Source organism: Vipera ursinii, assembly GCF_947247035.1.
Source record: "Vipera ursinii genome assembly, chromosome: 1".
Classification (NCBI taxonomy): domain Eukaryota; kingdom Metazoa; phylum Chordata; class Lepidosauria; order Squamata; family Viperidae; genus Vipera; species Vipera ursinii.
The window spans coordinates 50,153,922-50,172,622 of record NC_139512.1 but is presented as its reverse complement, the minus strand read 5'-3'; the positions used below and the strand labels follow the sequence as shown (position 1 = coordinate 50,172,622).

General features: G+C 40.0%; 1 protein-coding gene across 11 annotated transcripts in view; it reads left to right on the top strand.

Moving 5' to 3' along the window:
- The window catches only part of TMEM63C (transmembrane protein 63C), an 86,713-nt gene that overhangs the window by 33,441 nt on the left and 34,571 nt on the right, over positions 1–18,701 (top strand). For 8 of the 11 annotated variants that reach the window (XM_083349195.1, XM_083349194.1, XM_083349189.1 and 5 more), the window contains 7 exons: positions 6,527–6,601; positions 9,560–9,680; positions 10,374–10,615; positions 12,029–12,108; positions 13,431–13,463; positions 16,076–16,163; positions 17,370–17,407. In XM_083349195.1, the coding sequence (XP_083205321.1) occupies positions 10,418–10,615; positions 12,029–12,108; positions 13,431–13,463; positions 16,076–16,163; positions 17,370–17,407 (437 nt within the window). In that variant the 5' untranslated portion in view covers positions 6,527–6,601; positions 9,560–9,680; positions 10,374–10,417. The remainder of the gene's footprint in view (positions 1–6,526; positions 6,602–9,559; positions 9,681–10,373; positions 10,616–12,028; positions 12,109–13,430; positions 13,464–16,075; positions 16,164–17,369; positions 17,408–18,701) is intronic. The other 3 variants (XM_083349199.1, XM_083349190.1, XM_083349191.1) reach the window with 2 other exon arrangements.

Here is an 18,701-nt window from a genome sequence, read left to right as displayed (position 1 = left end):
CTTTTGCATTTTAAACTACAAGCTGCCTCTTCATTGATTTGGAGTACATCTTTTCATATGACTGCAGGGAAGGAAGGTTTATGAATAGAGCTGTGTAAATAAAGCAATACCTATGCAAAACAAAGTTGAAATGGCTTTTAAAGCAGGGCTCTTGGCCAGCGAGCCACAGAAATGGCTGGCTGGTGTGCGCATGCCTGGGTATGCATTTCCCCCCGACTTGCACTAGCACCCCCATGTGTGAATGGTGCTGCTACCCACCATGGGGGGTGCGTGGCTGCTCACATATGTGCATAGCACCAGCGCATGCCCATGCACAAATGGGGCTGCTAGTGCCGCACCAGTGCACACACCAATTTGGAAGATGCTCTCCTTCCCTCCAGGCTGCGAGCCCAGAATGTTTGGAGACCTCTGTTTTAAAGAATGCAAATGATCACATTTGTATGTGTTCATGCACATATTTATAGTTATGCCAGTTGGGAATAAAATATAAATGTACATCCATTCATATGATCATATGTTAGTCCAGAACCAGCTAATTTATGTTCGCTGAAAAAGAATATCTTATTAATCTTTTGAAGAAGAATGAGATGCACTTGTTCAGGGTAGTAAATGCTCAACTACATAATCAGAAGCTTGCTCTGTATAAGGTAGGTTTCTGCTTTCATTGCCCAAATGGCATATATTGCACAGAATTCTGTAGCATAAAAGACTGGCATACTAAGGCTTTACTGTACCCCTAAAACCAAGACAACAAATTTGTTTTCAAAAATTCTTGTAGATTTTAAAAAATGTGACGGTGCCAAACATACTTATTTTGGTTCCTTACACTTCTAAATTAGGGACGCGGTGGCTCAGTGGGTTAGGACGCTGAGCTTGTCGATCAAATGGTCAGCAGTTTGGCAGGTCGAATCCCGAGTGCCGCGTAACAGAGTGAGCGCCTGTTACTCATCCCAGCTTCTGCCAACCTAGCAGTTCAAAAGCATGTAAAAAATGCAAGTAGAAAAATAGGGACCACTACGGTGGGAAGGTAACAGCGTTCCATGCGCCTTTGGCATCTAGCCATGCCGGCCACATGACCACGGAGACGTCCTCAGACAAGCGCTGGCTCTTCGGCTTTGAAAAGGAGATGAGCACCGGCCCCTAGATTCGGAAACGACTAGCACGCATGTGCGGGGGAACCTTTACCTTTACCTCACACTTCTAAATATGATTGGAAGCTAAGCTACAACACAACAGTTGGCATTCAGTATGCATTAGTCTAGGCACACTGGTTTAGATACTACAGGATCCAATCTGGATTGGTCACCGGGGCTAGAGGTTTAGTCTTCCGAGCTTTAGTTTAGATCACAGGTCTGCAACCTGCGGCTCCAGAGCCGCATGCGACTCTTTCAGCCGTCTCCTGCGGCTCCCAGTCCTCTGCTATGTGTAGTCCCCCCAAAAAAATTGGGACTAAAAAAGTTCAACCAATCAATTCAAATATGCAGGGTAGGTGCATATCTCGCCTTGGCTCCACTCTTCAGTCAAACCCTGTTCTGCGCATGCGCGCATGTACGCGCATGTGCACACATTTTTTGCGGCTCCCAGTTTTTCCTTTTGTGAGGGAACCGGTTCCGAGTGGCTCTTTCACTGTTTCAGGTTGCTGACCCCTGGTTTAGATATTAGGTGATAGTATCTAGAATCCTTTCTGTGTTTTCCCTCTTAATAGATTTTTGTAATCAGGAAAAAAAGGAAGAAAGTGCTGGAAATCATAAGGAATGGCAAATTATCGTCCTCTGGATTCTTTTGTTGCTTGTGAATGAAACAAGTTGATTGCATTAAGAAAACAGTGTGATGGTTTGACAGTGTGATGAACTATTAATATGTTGTTCTGTTAAAATGCAAGTAGAAGTCACAGTTGGCAGAAAGACTGTGATTTCCTGCTAGCCTGACCCCCAAGGCCTGTGAATAGGAGGAAGCAGCCCCTAACTGACCTTGACTGATCTCAGAAAAGCCAAGTTAGGTCAGGACCTTCAAGAGGAGCAATCTGTCCTACTCTATACAATATCTATTAATTAATAATTAACCAGTGGAACAACCTGCCTCCAGAAGCTGTGAATGCTCCAACACTGGAGGTTTTGAAGAAGAGACTGGACAGCCATTTGCCTGAAATGGTATAGGGTTTCCTGCCTGAGCAGGAGGTTGGACTAGATGACCTCCAAGGTCCCTTCCCATTTTTATTACTATTATTGTTGTTGATGATAATGCATTATTGTAATGCAAAATTGTAATTCCTCATGATTCACTAGTCTCGTGAATAAAGGAGAAACAGAATTCGTTTATTTTCAAGTGCTTTTGTGGCACTGTGGTCAAAAAAGCCAACCAGCTTGTAAACTAATTGTTGTGTTTCAGGGTCAGCCTGTGGGTTCAGCAGTTGGGTCGGACGACTCAGAGAAAGGAGGAGGGGGGTGTTGAAGACCTTGCTGAGGGGGTTGAAGATCTTGCTGATGAGAGCCCTCAGCCAGGCCTCTCCCACTTCGTCACCACGGAGACCCAGCTGTGTGAGCTGACAGCGTGGATGAAGATGACCCACAGCTGGCCCTGTTCAAGGACGCCCGACGCAGGAGGCAGTCAATTAGTAAACAGAGGAAGGCAATGGGGCTTTTCGGAAGGAGGCAGAGAGAAGCCACGCCCTGAACTCTATATAAGGGGAATGTGTGGGGAGGGCTGGTTTGCTGAAGGCAACCGCTTGGATAGTTCGTGTTTCTTAAAGCTCCTGTTTCTTGGTTCGTGTCTTGTTTGTTTTTGTAGCTATAAATTTGGCAGGCGTAATTCCAGCCTCTTGCCGTTTGTAAAGGGGTTGTCCCTGCCTTTTCTGCAGGGCCGGTAGCAGGCTGGTACAGAACACTAATATAGAAGAACAGTAAAAAAAAGTGTGCAATGCACATATCAGTGACAATAATAAATAATAAAAACCATGATAACAAATGCATTCACCGTTTCTCCACCTCTAAGTCCTTTAAGAAAGAATTGGTAAGAGGCAATTTTAGCTCTTAATTTCGTCATTTTGAGATGGTGGCAGCAAAACTTTAAAGGATGTTTGCCGATCAACAAAATAGAACAAACTTCTTTTTACCTGCTAAAGTTATGTAAATCAGGGTGCACAAGACAGACATATTCTGCTTGGGTTATAAAATTAAGAGTTTTAGTGGACCTATCTTTGTTAGTAGAGTTTGAAATTGTTCGTTTAACTCATGGAATTTGTATTGTTTGTTAAAAAGAAAACCTCTTGAGAACTACCGATCAAGGTCTCATTCCAAGTTCTTAGTTAAAATATTTGAACCCAAAAATTTGGTTTATCAAAACTGGTAGGATCCAAAGTTTGAGTTTGAGTCTTTTCCTGTTTTCACCAAGTTTCTCAATTGTAAATGTAAAGGAGAACCACAGTTTTCTAAACCTCAACCTCGGATGCAATGTACTTCATTTACATGATAATGGTATCATTGCACATGATGTAATTATGTCATTTGCACAGCGACAACATTCAAGTGATGCAGCTATGCAAATGATGTATATTGCATCATGTGTGCAATTGTATCAGTATAGTGATAATGTTATACATGGTATTTTTATATTAGAACTAAAAATTGTACATTCATCTGTTAAAACAAGATCTCATTAATTAAAAGGAAGAGCTAAATAAACACTATCCAGTTAGGAATGAGGAAATATTTGCTGCCACATCCCCAGTAATTCAATTCTGTTTTCTTCCTATATACTTTTAAATTAACAGATTTCCCTTTGATGGTGCAATGGGTATTAAAAGGAAAGTATATAAGAGATTCTGAGGGAGAAAGGTATAAATATCATTTGCAGATTAAATTAATGAAGGGCTTTGTTATAGTAGTCTGTAGACTAATCTTAGTTTTCTGAAGAGTTTCCATAATAATGATGTAACTCTTTCAGCTTTTCTTTTCTTTTCTTTGTTTAGTGTTTTTAGGAAACCAAGGCTTTCGCTTAGGAAGAGCTAAATTGAATTGCTGTGTGGGGAATGTTTTTAGAGACATTGGTAGGAGACAGATTACACAGAGTATTAAAGGACCAATGAAAGGAAACAGCACCGGTATTTAGTGTCATTTGATGGATCTCAACTGGCTATAAATTTCCAAAGTACAAACTCTGTTAGGATACAAGTTCTCATTTTAGCTATGACTGGAGACTTCCCCAAATGGGAGGTGATTAAAAAGATTTTAAAATGTAGCTGTCCAGTGCCTTTAACCAGGTAAATCCAACTGAAAGGCTAGAGTCCAAGAAAGAACAAAGGAAAGGCATATTTATAACATAAGGTAGTTATGTTATAAATATGCCTTTAGCTACTTCAGTGTATAATAGAATAGAGAATTAATTTTGATGATTTGAAACCTGAATTATGGGCAACATTTTTAGCCTCGGGCATAACATGCAATTTTAGGTGGTGATCATGAGCTGCCCACAATAACAGGACGGCTTTTCCTCCTTAGGATATTTTACAGTCTTTAGGAGAGAACTGTGGTGGTGCAGTGGCTAAAATGCAGTATTGCAGGCTAATTGATGGGGAGTTAATTTGGGTTTTTAAATATTTGTATATTTTACTGTTTTATCTTGGGCATTAATTTAATTCTATTTTAACTTTTGTAGTTTTGTACTTTTATTATCTGCCCTGTTCACCGCCCTGAGTCCCTAGGGAGAAGGGCGGTATAAAAATTTAATAAAAAAATAATAAAAAAAAAAAATTGTGCTGGCTGCCGACTGCCAGCAGTTCGGCAGCTTGAATCGCAGTTCGAAGCTCAGCAGCTTAAGGTTGCCTCAGCCTTTCTCCTCCTGAAGTCAGTAAAATTATTGTTGGGGGCAATATGTTGACTCTGTAAACTGCTTAGAGAGGGCTGTAAAGCTCTGTTAAGCAGTATATAAGTCTGAAGTGCTATTGCTATTGCTACAGTGAGAAGATAAGGCCTTCTCTCACACTCTTGTTTGCATTCCTGCTCCTGACTTGCTAATAGCAAAATCTCTGGTCCTGGTTGTTTTCTGTAAAACCCTGTTTCTCCAAGGTCTAGAGTGAGCGAGGTTTTACAGTACAAAAATGAAAGAATTGCTCTGAGGAGTTTTTATTATTTAGTCAGACCTCAAATAAGAACAATAGGGTGAACCTAGCATATAAAATAAAGACAGTTTTATGTGTGTGCTTACTCTTACTGCACGCACCTGCACATACTACTGTCAGATATCTCTGAATAAGCAATCAGTGGAATTCTGAAATAAGTTCCAGTTCAATGTGCTTTCACATACTTGTTTACGTAGAACATTTATTTTATTTATTAAATGTATATGCCACCATCTCACTGTCCATATGCAATTAATGGTAACTTTGTACATATGTATACTTGCATACTAACTCCCTTCCCATGACACACTACACCATAAACCAGCCAATCGTACTTTAGCTCAGCATGTTGTTTAATTGCAGGCCATATTTTTCATTCATGATTTAATATGTCATACGAAGCCAGAAATCAGGCAGACTAGAGCTGATTGTGGGGAACGTATTGTGGGTTTGCACAGCCTGGCAATTGAGAAACTGCTAGTTCAACTAAAATGGGAAGATCTCAATGCCCCAATCACTTTTAAGCTCTCTGTGAGATCTTAAAATCTCACAGATTTGTGGTAAGGTAAATAGAGAGTGACTACATTTGCTATTTTGATCTGTTTGAAATAGAAACGAGATCAGTCAGATAAATGTGTACATCACTGAAAACTCTTGTGTGCATGTTCTAATGTACTGCTTACAGATGGATGCTCTTTTTGTAACGGGAAAACACGGAAACAGACCAAATGCTGGCTGACCCTAAAAATGGTTGTGTCATTAGCTCTTGGAAGGGTAACGAAGGACTGAGCTGCTGGTTGCTAAGAGCCCCTCTAATTATTTGCTGATGGTCCGGAGTCATTTTCCTTGGTAACCAAAGGGAGATGAATTATTAAAAGCAACTGGCAATGTCAGATGGAGTTGTTTACATAGGGAAGGGAGGCAAAGGGAGGGGGGCAAGGAAATGCACACTCAGACAACAGGGAGATAGGAGTATAGCTCAGCTGGGCAGCCATCTGGTTTTCCCCTTCCTCTGCTTCCCCAAACACAGAAGGAAACCCATAATCTTTTAAACTTACTCCTGGCCATTGTCTTTTTAGATAGATTTAGTGGCTTAGAAACAAAAAGGGCCAGAACGGAAAGCAAACTCTGACTGGCTGCTACCCCACTGCAGAATAATAATACTAAATACACAGTATAATTGCATTGTTACAGCAGTGGGCATCACAAGGAACAAGAGATTTCCACCTCTACCCACAAATGTTTACTTTGTAAGGGATGGTGAGGTGAGGTGTGGCAAGACAAGTTACACTGGATTCTTACAAAGAATAAAGCTGGAAACACAGAGCCTGTTCAACTTTGGTCTGCTAGAATTACTGGTTGAGTTTTATGTTTCTTTCTTCTTCTTCTTTTTTTTTTACAATAACACAGACTGACTACTCCACAATGGCAAGAGTCGACCCCGATGTCTGGAACCAAGCCTGAATCGTGGAATGACCCTTCTTGGTATGTATCGTGAATCTGCTGTTTAAGAAAGGTAAAGAGTTGCTTTGTAGAACTTGTTACAACATAAGGAGGAAGTGATCTCTGCTGCTGGGAGAACCGTCATTCTCAAGGCATAGCTGTCCCTGGTGTGTTTTCTAGATGGGTGATTATTACAATTGCTGCCATTCCCAACCAGTCAGGGTGGGAGATGTGTGCATTATCATCCAGTGCATTTGGAAGGTACCAGATATGTCTGGGGTGGGTGTGGGAGACCTAATTTAGGTGTGGACAGAAGAATGAATGAATGGCTTTGTTGACTCTGTAATCATGGCTTTGAGTGAACTGAAGGTGGATATTTCCATCTATTTGAAGCTAGGTTGAGTTCCAGGAACCATCAGAACAAAACCAAACAGGTTTGTGTCTGGTTGTCAGGAGTACTAAAATACTACAAGTGTCATTTAGAAAAATTTCCTGAACAGTAAGGACATCTCTCTGGAAAGATCTAGGGAACATAAACCAACATATGCTACTCTCGGATAAAATAACTGTGTGTGAATGCCCAAGTTTGAGTACCTCCAGGCTGGCATTTTGCCTGATAGGATACAGGATGTGATCATGCATGCTAGCCCTATCCCCAGTGTCTCCAGCTTCCAGTTTTGAGTGGGGTTCCTGCTTAAATGGGGATTTGTATTTGCTTTTAGCACAACTAGAAGACAACTTTCTCAACATGCTAGGGAAAAATTAGACTACACGTATAAGACCACACCTAGAATACTGCATCCAGTTTGATCACCACATTACAAAAAAGATGTTGAGACTCTGGAAAGAGTACAGAGAAGAACAACAAAAATGAGTAGGGGCCTGCGGGCTAAAACATATGAAGAACGATTGCAGGAATTGGGCATGGCTAGTCTAGTGAAAAGAAAGACAAGGGGTGACAGGATAGCAGTGTTCAAATATTTGAGGGGCTACCACAAAGATGAGGGGATCAACCTATTTTCCAAAGCACCAGAAACCAAGACAAGAAAGAATGGATGGAAACCAGTGGTGGGATTCAGTCAGTTCGCACCACTTCGGCAGAACCGGTAGGTAATTTTTTGTTGCCCAGGCCCAGAATGGACTTCTGGAAGTGGCATCCACACAAAGAACCGGTTGTTCACATATTTGAATCCCACCACTGATGGAAAGTAATACAGGAGAGAAGCAGCTTAGAACTAAGAAAAAATTTCCTGACAGAACAATCAACCAGTGGAACAGTTTGTTTTCAGAAGTGGTGGGTGCTCCATTGATGGAGGCTTTTAAGAAAAGACTGGATAGTCACTTGTCTGAAATGGTATAGGGTGTCCTGCTCGAGGAGGGGGTGGGACTAGAACAGGGGTCCTCAACCTTGGCAATTTTAAGACTTCTGGACTTCAACTCCCAGAATTCCTCATCCAGCTTTGCTGGACTAGAAGACATCCGAGGTTACTTCCAACTATGTTATTCTGTTATACTGTATTCTGAGGCTTCCCAAAGCAGGGAAAGTGTACCCAGTGCCAAGTGTTATGTCCTTTTGGACCTAGTAAATGGGTAGATGTTTCATGAGGAAAAAAGTAAGAATGGAGGAAGAGATAAGTTACACACTCATTGTTTTGAATTATATCTGTTTAGAGATACAGGACTATCTGATCATTTGGGGATTGTGTTTCTAGTGCTTTCTGCCATTAAAAGGTTTCCTAATCATTGGGAGGTTGGCAAAGAATCAGCTACATTTCTTACAATTGTCTTTTAGACCATCCTATTTATTTATTTATTATTTATTTTTATTACATTTATATACCGCCCTTTCCCGGAGGACTCAGGGCGGTTATTTGAGGGAGTTGGGGCATATTAGACTAAAAACGCAGGAATGGAGAAGATGGCATACCATTAGCTAAAATCATTTTTAAATACCAGATGCCTCAAGAGACAAGTTGGAGTATTGTTGCTTGCTTCCACATATAGGCTATTATTGGCATGTTGGCAAATAAAAGAACATTGTCTAGAAGTATTATATTGCCAGTTTATTCCCTTTACAAAGGTAGCCCAAGCCCAGTGAAGCTGCCATTATAACTTCTCTTCTCACAGGAAAGTTATGAGTATATAATACATATTTCTTTTTTAATATTTCTCTTGAGTCACACATATTGATCCTGTGCTTTCCCAAACTAACATTTGCAGTTCTCTGGACTAGATCTACCTTACTTAAGCACCTTCCAGTAGGCTTTGGACCACAATTCTCAAATTCCTGTCTAATATGGTAAATTCACTGGTGCTTCATTTCCACAAGGCTTAGTGCTCATTCTTAATTCACCCACTTTACTAATATGCCACTAGCTGATTTACCCATTAACATATTACAAAGTAATGTTTTTCTCCATGTTTCTTTGATAGTTTCTTAATAGTATACAAATCCTGTTAATGTTAATGTATCTACATAATAGAAGCAATTAAAATAATAGAGCTGCAATGGGCCATTTAGAATATCAATGTTCAGTGCAAGAGTCCAAATTAAAGTATCCCCAGTAGATGGCTTTCTAATGAAAGTCAGCCACTGCCCCTCTGGATACATCAGTTTATATAATTAATAAACACAATGTTATCTTTTTGATTTTTCACTTATTTTTCAGTTTCCCTAAATATTTTTTCTGTTACTTTGCAATATGAATACAATGTTTTCATTTTTAATTTTAAAGATCCAACCTTTCCTAAAAAGTGAACTGAAAAGGCAACTTAAGCAAAAATAGCAAAGACAAAAGATGGAGGCGGGGGGAGTTTAAAAATGCAGTGAGCTAACAGAACATTGCAAAACTGCAGTCTTAATTAGAAATCTTCCCCCCTCCCCCCAAAAAACCAAAATTAATATTAGTTACATTGAAAATTGAAACAGAGAGATAACCTAAACAGCGCTGTGGTTCAAAGTGCTTTCCCATATACCTTTTATTTTTATTTACTTTGTAGGATGAAATGCCATTAAAGTGGGAACAGACATTTCTGGGGATGTTAATTCCAAAGCCTGAAGTGCTGAGAGTAAAGACGATCTGTCCTGATCTCCACCTTAAATTTGTCAGATATTGATGGGGTAGGTCTACTTGTCATTTTAATAAGAGGGTGTCATCATTGCCCTGGGTTCTTCCTTGGAGGAGAATGAGATGTCAGGATGAAAATGAAAAGCAGAATCAGTTATATCTGCTGCATCTTTAGGCATTGATCTGAAGTCCTATGTAGGGAATAGGGAGTCCCGCTAGCTGCCCTCTACGTTCCACAGATTTTGAGCTGTAAGTATTGTTACTATTACATGGAGAAAAGGCTAATGAGAAAAGAGTGCCAGACACCTTGGGAATCATAATCACAGTGACTTAATAGCTGAGCCTGGGCTGAATCAGTTTCTGGACACTATATATGGGAATATCAGAGGCCGATACATTTGCTGAAAAGAGCATTCTTTTTAATGTGCCTTCCACACTCACATTTGGGATGGGGGACCATGAACTGTTCTTGGATATATTCATCTGGACTTTTGGCATCTAACTCACCTTCTTAGTATAGTATATCTTGGCTTTAGCATCGAAAGATAGTGTTAAAATACTTCCTGACATCTCTGTAGGCTGGTTTAGTAAGGATCTGCCTTTCCTCTACCTCTCAATCTCTGTATCTCTATGTGACACAGGAGAAAGCAAGCTTATAAAGGGACAAACGTATCCTCAGATATGAAAGTCTCCCTTTTCAATCTCAGAAACCTAGTTTCACTCTTTCCCTCTAAATCCACTCTTAGGTATTTTACACAGCAGAACTGCCTAAGAGACCACTGATTTACAGATGGACAACATGATCGTGACCACACCTTCATCAGAAGATACGAGTTCCGTCTCTCTGAATGTTCTCACGTATCTGGATACTCTGACCAACGGTACAGAAGACCAATGCTTCAGCGCCCGTTCCCACAGCAGTGTCTTACAAGGGCTGCCTTTTGGTGGTGTGCCCACAGTACTTGCTCTCAACTTCCTCCTTTGGATGGTGAGTGAGAAGGAGAAAAATTATCTTCCTTTGTTATCTGTTCATAAATCATCACCCATGAAAGCTGGGAATGACAGACAAGCAGCAACATTTGGACACTTGGGAAAACTTACATTTTGTATCTTCGCATCAAACGCAATGCATGAGATAGGGCAGTGTTCTCCATCATTCCCTAACATAATTCTCACTGGTTTCTTGCTTATATGTTTCTTGAACTCTTGAGGAAAAAAAATATCCATCGATACAAAGAGAGATAAAAGGTAAAGGTAAAGTTTCCCCCGCACATGCGTGCTAGTCGTTTCCAACTCTAGGGGCCGGTGCTCATCTCCGTTTCAAAGCCGAAGAGCCAGCGCTTGTCCGAGGACGTCTCCGTGGTCATGTGGCCGGCATGACTAGACGCCAAAGGCGCACGGAACGCCGTTACCTTCCCACCGGAGTGGTCCCTATTTTTCTACTTGCGTTTTGACGTGCTTTCGAACTGCTAGGTTGGCAGAAGCTGGGACGAGTAACAGGCGCTCACTCTGTTACGCGGCACTCGGGATTCGACCCGCCAAACTGCCGACCTTCTGATCAACAAGCTCAGCGTCCTAACCCACTGAGCCACCGCGTCCCTACAAAGAGAGATATTTTCCACTAAATATTAAAGCTATGGCAAACACATTGTATGGCCTTTAGTCAGAGGGGTGTGACTTCACATTGGTAGTAAATAGGAACAATTCAGTCAGTCAGGTAACAGCAAAGTTTCCTCTCCAACGTTGCTTCTGACAGTTGCCCCAGCCAGTGTTCCACACAGGCCAGGTAGGTCTGCAACCAGACATCCAGTATATATATTTCATTTGGAGGCCACCTCAACCAACAAGCAGAAGAAATCATAATTTCTTGTTCACCTTTACCTTGTACAGTTTTACACTTTTTCTCCAGTTTTAACTCAAGTTCAGAATTCAACTGAGAGGGGTATTAGTATCTTAGTGTGAGTTCCACATACATATTCATGCTATGCAAGACAGAATTAGCATATAAAAATTCCAGCCTGTTTATTTTCCCACCTTTAATTTCTATTGGCAGGGTAGCATATCTAACTAGATTAGTTAAATACTTAAATAGATGTGTTTGTACCATGTGTTAATCCTGTTAACTTTAGTTAGTTTCTTTGGTGGCGATGCAGTTAACAAGTCATATGAATGCAGCCTGGTTACAATTCAGTGAGTTGTGCAAACCCAGAAAACAATTCAAAAACCAGGTTTTAGTATTTTAAGTGAGCTCTAAAAATCTATGGAAGCAGAAATCCCACTCTGCAGCTATTATTGTTCTTTATCATTTGTTGCAATTTCTGTCACAGACGGGGAAAAGGGAATGGAGTATTTACTCAGTGAAGAGGATCATTAAGCCGATAGTGCTTCTCTCCAACTGCAGGTACTTCTCTTCATCTTTTCCTGCCTTCGGAAAGCAGCTTGGGATTATGGGCGCCTCGCCTTGCTGATGGATAATGACAGGTAATATCTAACCTTTCTAACAGGATGGAAAGGCTGAAGGCCACAGAAAATAGGGGAATAATTTGCTGTTTCCCAGACTTTTCCAATTTAATGTCAGCAGATGCGTTGTGACTGCAACTCTTAAGTATGACCTGACCCTAACAGTCCAAGCATTTTGGAAGGCCTCAGACTGGAGATGGCTGCTATTCATAGTCCAAAATTATCAGTACTGATGGGTGCTCTGTTGAGAATAAAATGCACCAGGGCAGTATTATTAAAGCTTCGAAACCTGGCATAATAATAGAAAAAAATGTCATTAAATCTACATGACTATTGGGACTGTGAAAGATGTTTGCAATAGAAGAGAAAAATAATGAAATTCCCTTAAATTTCACTTTTAAAAGAGAAACGGTCCAAGCCACCTTCATAACATTTGCAACATAAAGGTGAAATCACAGAATTGTGGTTGAAAGGGACCATGAAAATAATCTAGTCCATCTCTTTCTAATGTGTGTGAAAACCAGCTGAATGACCCTCAAGAAGTAGCTGTCTCACCTTTTCTTTGTAGCCTCCAGGGATGGAGAACCCACAACTTCTAAAACTAGATTGTTTCACTGTTATTTATTTATTTTATTTTATTTATTATTGTGATTTATATGCTGCCCTATCTCCCGAAGGACTCAGGGCGGCTAACAACAATATATAGATTATATATATTATATTATATAGATTTCTCCACCCAAAATGTTTCTATGTTCCATCAATAATAGTAGCAGCAACAAAATCACACTGTGATGATACCAAAGAACTGGCTGAAATTATACCACTGATAGGATATGGAAAAAAATTGTCTAACCTCTTACCTTATCCATTGCTTTGATATGTGGTGCTGAAAAGTTCAACTGGGATTGCCACCAGACAAGGTTTTGAGAGTTAAGATGTCTGGAGGAAGATAGTGGACTTAAAAGGCATATTTTAGTAAAGAAGAACTTAGGAGACCAAGGTGGAAGATGCTTTTGGGCAGAAGATCACATGATAGCTAATTGGTGAAATAAATCAGTGAACCGGGAGCCAAGAAATGTCTAGATCACTTGCCCCAGGATTGATTTCCCTAAGTGGTAGCTATATGTTAGCCTTAATAGATTTCCTTCTACTCCCTGTAAGGTAGGCATAATCAAAACAGCTTTCTTGGAAGGAAAAAAACACCAATGCAGTTTTCTAATTCTGACCCTTTTCGAGATGTTCATCTTCATTCCATCCATCTCAGTTAATAATATTGCTTGTTATTACTATTTGAAGGTTTCCCTCCCACTGACTACTGTTGTTGTTCTTCTTTTAATCAGCCGTTTGCCTCCAAGCACATGGAACTCCTACGAGTAAATAATACAGTGGTGATATGGGAATTGAAGGCTTGGGGAATTGAGAATTCTTGTGAAAAAAAGAATTGCCACTGCTTTGAAAGGAGCATTTGAGAATCTATCAATTCCACCCAGGATCAATTGGCTTTCCCCAAACCAATGTTTGTCAAGATGGAAAATGTTTCTCCATCTGTATTTCAAGGAGTTCTTGGCCTTGAAACTAAAAAGACTCAGGATCAAAACAAAATAAATGTATATCAGTGATACTTTCTCTCTTCCAGAGGAGGCAGAGAAGGTGGGTGAGTGGTGGAGGCAGATTGGATTAGTTTGATAGAGATGTCAGATAGAGTGAATCTGTTCTGATTGTCCCAAATGTGCTTTTTAAAAAGGATACTGGACTCTTTTTCCCCCTTGAAGATGTTTCGCTTCTCGTCCAAGAAGCTTCTTCAGTTCTTCTTGGACAAGAAGCGAAACGTCTTCAAGGAAATAAAAAACAAAGTCCAGTTAGCTTTTGAAGAAGCACCTTTGGCACAACCAGGACTTGAGTGACTGAGAATCTCCATAGACATTCTACTTCTGATTGTTTAAATTCACTTTCTTCCCATTTTGCAGTGGCTTTTCTTTCTTTTACAGAATGATTGAATGTCATCTGGTAATATGGGTAAACTCCTTTAAAATATTCTCTTGGTTATTAATCTATAATATATTGTCTGTCTGATAATGACGGGTTTCATTTGATTGTTTAAAGTTGGGTGAATGGGAAGGTTAGAGTCAGCATCTAATCCTTAAAATACTGCTTCTTCACCCTTACCTTACAGTAGTATTTCCAAATATCCATGCTTTTTTTAATCTAGAGCATCACATTTTTATAATATGTAGTGGGTGCCCTTTTCATGAATGCTACAGTTTTGAAATTACTCTTGCTGAAATTCTGATCTGGCCGTTCTTAATGCTATTCTATAAAATTTATTAACCCTTGGTTTGTATAAATAGTCTGTTACTTTTCCACTGGTGATTTGATTTGGCTCTGGGTATTGTTCCTTCTCCCATTTATGGTACACCTTTTTCGGATATAATTTTTAAGTAAGTGCCAAAGATTGTAGATATTGAAATAGAATCCAAAATGAGGGTTTTAAATTCTGGTCTTAGCATAATTGTGAAATGCTACCTATGAGCAAAGAGATGCTTCGGTTATGAGTTCTTCCATAAGCAACTTGCATTACCTCAGTCATGCTGCTATGCAGCAAGTATCACTGCACAATAGCAATGCTGTAATAACTTAAGTGCACTTATTTTTCCCGCTAACTAATGGATAAAATGTCTAGGGCAACAGAGAGCAACAGCAGAGGAGAAAAAAAAGTTCCCGTGAGCTCCAGACTTGTCAAATCGTGGTCTCCGTGCTGGGGTTTGCTATACTGTACCTTGGTAGATATGAATATGGTCAACCCTAATTGGGGGGACTATTCGCCTGCCGAAGTTCCCAAATGTAATTCCCAGCAACTTCAATTTTAAAAAAGAAGCAGAAATTCATTATAGAAGTTATTGTACTAGATTAAAAAAAAATCAAAGGATTATTGGGAATTACAATTCAGCAACATCATAGGTTCTACATCCTGGCCATTATATACATAAAGATGCTAAAGTAGTACTATCTGCTTCTGCTTCCTAAGAGCAGAAAAATGAACAAATGGAGAGAGCAATAAAGAAACTGGAATTTAAGCTTTTCTAAGAAGTAAGAATTGTTGCTAGCACACCCAAGGCCAGGTCATACCATCTGTTGGAGCTCTCAGAATAGTTGAACTATGGATAATTCCATTCTGTACCATGTATTTCATTCTTCTTCCTAGTTTGCCTCTGATTGAATATTATCTTCCAAATATACATATGTACTCTCTTCCTTGGATAATTTACTGTAGCCACTCTAGATGGGAAACATACTTGTTGGGCAAATTCTTACGCTTCTTTTATTTTATTCCATTGATAAGAGCTGCATAAGCAAACTGTGGGAAACAAATTTACCATTAATCTTGTATTTCATCTTAAATTATTACTGCTTTTAATATAATTGGGCAATATAATTATTGATACCATGATCTCAAATGGTTCAGAAAATATGAAGTGAACTGTCTCTTCCCGTGCAAAATGAAATAATAAAGTTACAAAGCAATAAAGATAGAAAATCCGGAGCATAGCGGTTCAGTCAAGAACAAGGATATATGTACAATCCCAAAGTTCTCCGTTCATTAAAATGCTTTTGGCTGCCTATGTTCTTCTGGCTTCCAATTGCATACTCTCTATAGTGGCACCTTTGCACTTTTTCCAAGACCACTAAAGCTGTAACATTTATTGGGGAAGGGCAGACATATATTTTCTTGAACTTTCCTGAGCATCAATCTCTTCTTGGAATATTGTCACTATTCTTCTTCTTTTAGGCTTGTTGGTGTCCTGAGGTTGTGGAACTGTAGATATTTAAAAGTGGCCTGGTCAGAATAATATTCCTCTCCCCGTACTTTTTCTTGTCTTCATCTGTATCCAATTTACACTTTCTTCCTCCTCTCTCTCTCTCTCTCTCTCTCCATATTCCCCCTTCTTTTTCTTCTCCCTGCCATTTACTTCCTATCTATGGGAAGCCTGACATCCCTCTTCTATGGAGAACAAAGTGAAAAAGAAAAATCCCCTTCTGAGAACAGCCCCTTGGATGCTGACAACAAAGATGTGGTAAGTTTGAGGGGACGGGGGGGGGGGCTTATAAAAAATGCATGACAAAGAGAATTCCTATCCCTATTGGTCATTTCCATCAACTTGAGTCCTTCGGGAGAAGGGTGGTATAGAAATTCAATCAATCAATCAATCAATCAATCAATAAACTAATTATGGGAAAGCAAAAATAGGGTTGCTGCCGCCTTGAGAGTAAATGACATCTATCCGCTTTATGGACATGGGAATTTCCCAACAAGGCAAAAGTGATTGTCATTGCTGCTCTTATCAAGCTGCTGTTTTCTGATAATAATTGGATGGTGTTAGATCAAGTTCAATGAGGTGAATGGTCCATCTGTCTGAAATTCCCGCTTTTGATCATTTGTACAAGGTTTTCCCCAAAAAATGTCTGGAAAAGATAAGAGACATTTGGACAACCTGTCTTCCTAATGGCTTATTTCCAACACAGTAAATCAGTTTTAAAATTGTATATCCCTGTTAAGTCCGAATGCTAATCTCATGGCCAAGTCCCTTACTGTATCTTTCTGATTCCAAGGCAAGAGTTGAGAGATGTATGTCCTTCCAGTTGTTGTTAAATTTCAACTACTACCACAGTGGTGGCGAACCTAGTGGCATGCATACCAGAGGCGGCACTAGGAGCCCTCTCTGTGGGCATGCGCACCGTCGCCCCAACCCCGCCTCCCCCCACAGCCCCCTCCTCATCAGCAGTCCCCCAGAGAGTCACTCCCAGGCACAACCCAAACAGAGCAGCACAGCCAAGGACATGGCAGCCGGGCAGCAGGGACAAGACTCTGCCCTCGCGCCCCATCACACACAGATGTTGTTGTGGAGCGTAGGCGGAGGACATGGCCGCCATGGTGCTGTAGGGCCGCCTGGGCGATCTGCTGCAGCGGGCCGGGCTGTGGAGGCAGTGGGTGGCCCTGCTGGTGGGTGGGGCTGGGGCAGGTGGAGCAGGGGCAGGCCAGAGGGGCAGGGTAGTTTGGGGGCATTTGGTCTCTAAAAGGTTCGCCATCACTGTCCTACCATATGTCCCTGTGGCCAATGTTACTTGGCATTAGTATTTTACCCTTGTTTAAGACAAGTTTAATAATATGCTCAGTTACTTTACTCTTACACCATATCTAGGGGAACAAACAGCCATAAATAGTTGTTTCTTCTATAATTGATTTTAGCCAGCTCATTGAGATTCTCCAATTTCCTTCCTAGGGATTCTGCTCCTGGCTTCTTTCAATTTACCAGATGAAGTGAGTACATGCCACTATAGTGATATTGATGAAAATTCATAACCTGCTCCATCTTTTATGTGATAGAGTGATTACAGTACTGTGATGATATCTTCAGCCATGGACTGTTTGCTCCCTTTGATACTTCTCTATGAAAACTGATTTTTTTTTCTGCTCTTGCTGAGAATCAGCAACAATGAATTCACAGAAGCTTACTTTGAATAGATATGCACTGCATATAATTACAGGCCTCATTATGACGGGGGATTAACATGGCTTTGATGGGGCTCGACCTATTGTTCAGCAAAGTGAGCCCTTTACTTCAGATGGCTGAGATTTACAACTGTAGCAACAGCAGTGGTTGATAGATAGTCCAACTTTAAGGCTTATATATACATTGCTCTGGTTTTAGTGGACAGAGCACCACTAAAGCATCACTGATTTATTTTAATTGGAAAGGAGTGGCTGATTAGCCTGAGCTGTCTCCTCTCTTGAATGTTTTGAACTGAAACCAGCCCCTGAATTGCCATGTTTTAATCAAAGAATTAATCAAAAAACAATTACTATCAATGGAATAAGAAATAAATGAATGAAATTATTATTACTTGGTTATCATTAGGTAGCAGAAAACCTCTTTTTCATTTTGCACATGCAAAATTTAAGACGCGTGTGGCATTTTATGATGAAAAATTTATCCTGTACTATCTGAAGCCTAATTCTCCAAATAGCCAGCTAAGCTACGATGAAAATTCTGTTTCCTTTCCAGAGAGAGAGAGAGAGAGAGAGAGAGAGAGAGATTGGAAATTCAATAAGGAATTAATTTCTCCTCCCACTCAGTTACCTCTTGAAACAAAATAAATTTTCCCAATAATTTACTTACTGTTGTGTCATAAAGATATTGTTTTCAAGGAAAAAGGAAGGGTTTGTTTATTACAAAAAGCTGCCTTTTACTGAGATCTAGTATGTTTATATGGTTTTTATGTTTTTAATTACACACTGCCAAAGTCGCTCTGAGAGTGAGATGGGTGATCTCTAAGAAAGGCTTTTGCTAAGAAAGAATTTAAAATGATGATGATGATGATGATTAATAATAATAATAATAATAATAATAATAATAATAATAATAATAATACAGTAGATGGTTTATCGTGCCATGCTGGCTTGAGATGTGGTATCCCAGTTTTTGTTTCATAAAATTATTGTCAATGGAATTAATGTATTATTGAACAATAGTGGTGAAAGTGAGTTCCCTTGGAAGATTCCTCGTGAAAGCACTAGCAAAGGATGATGGTTACAAATACCTAGGCGTGTTGGA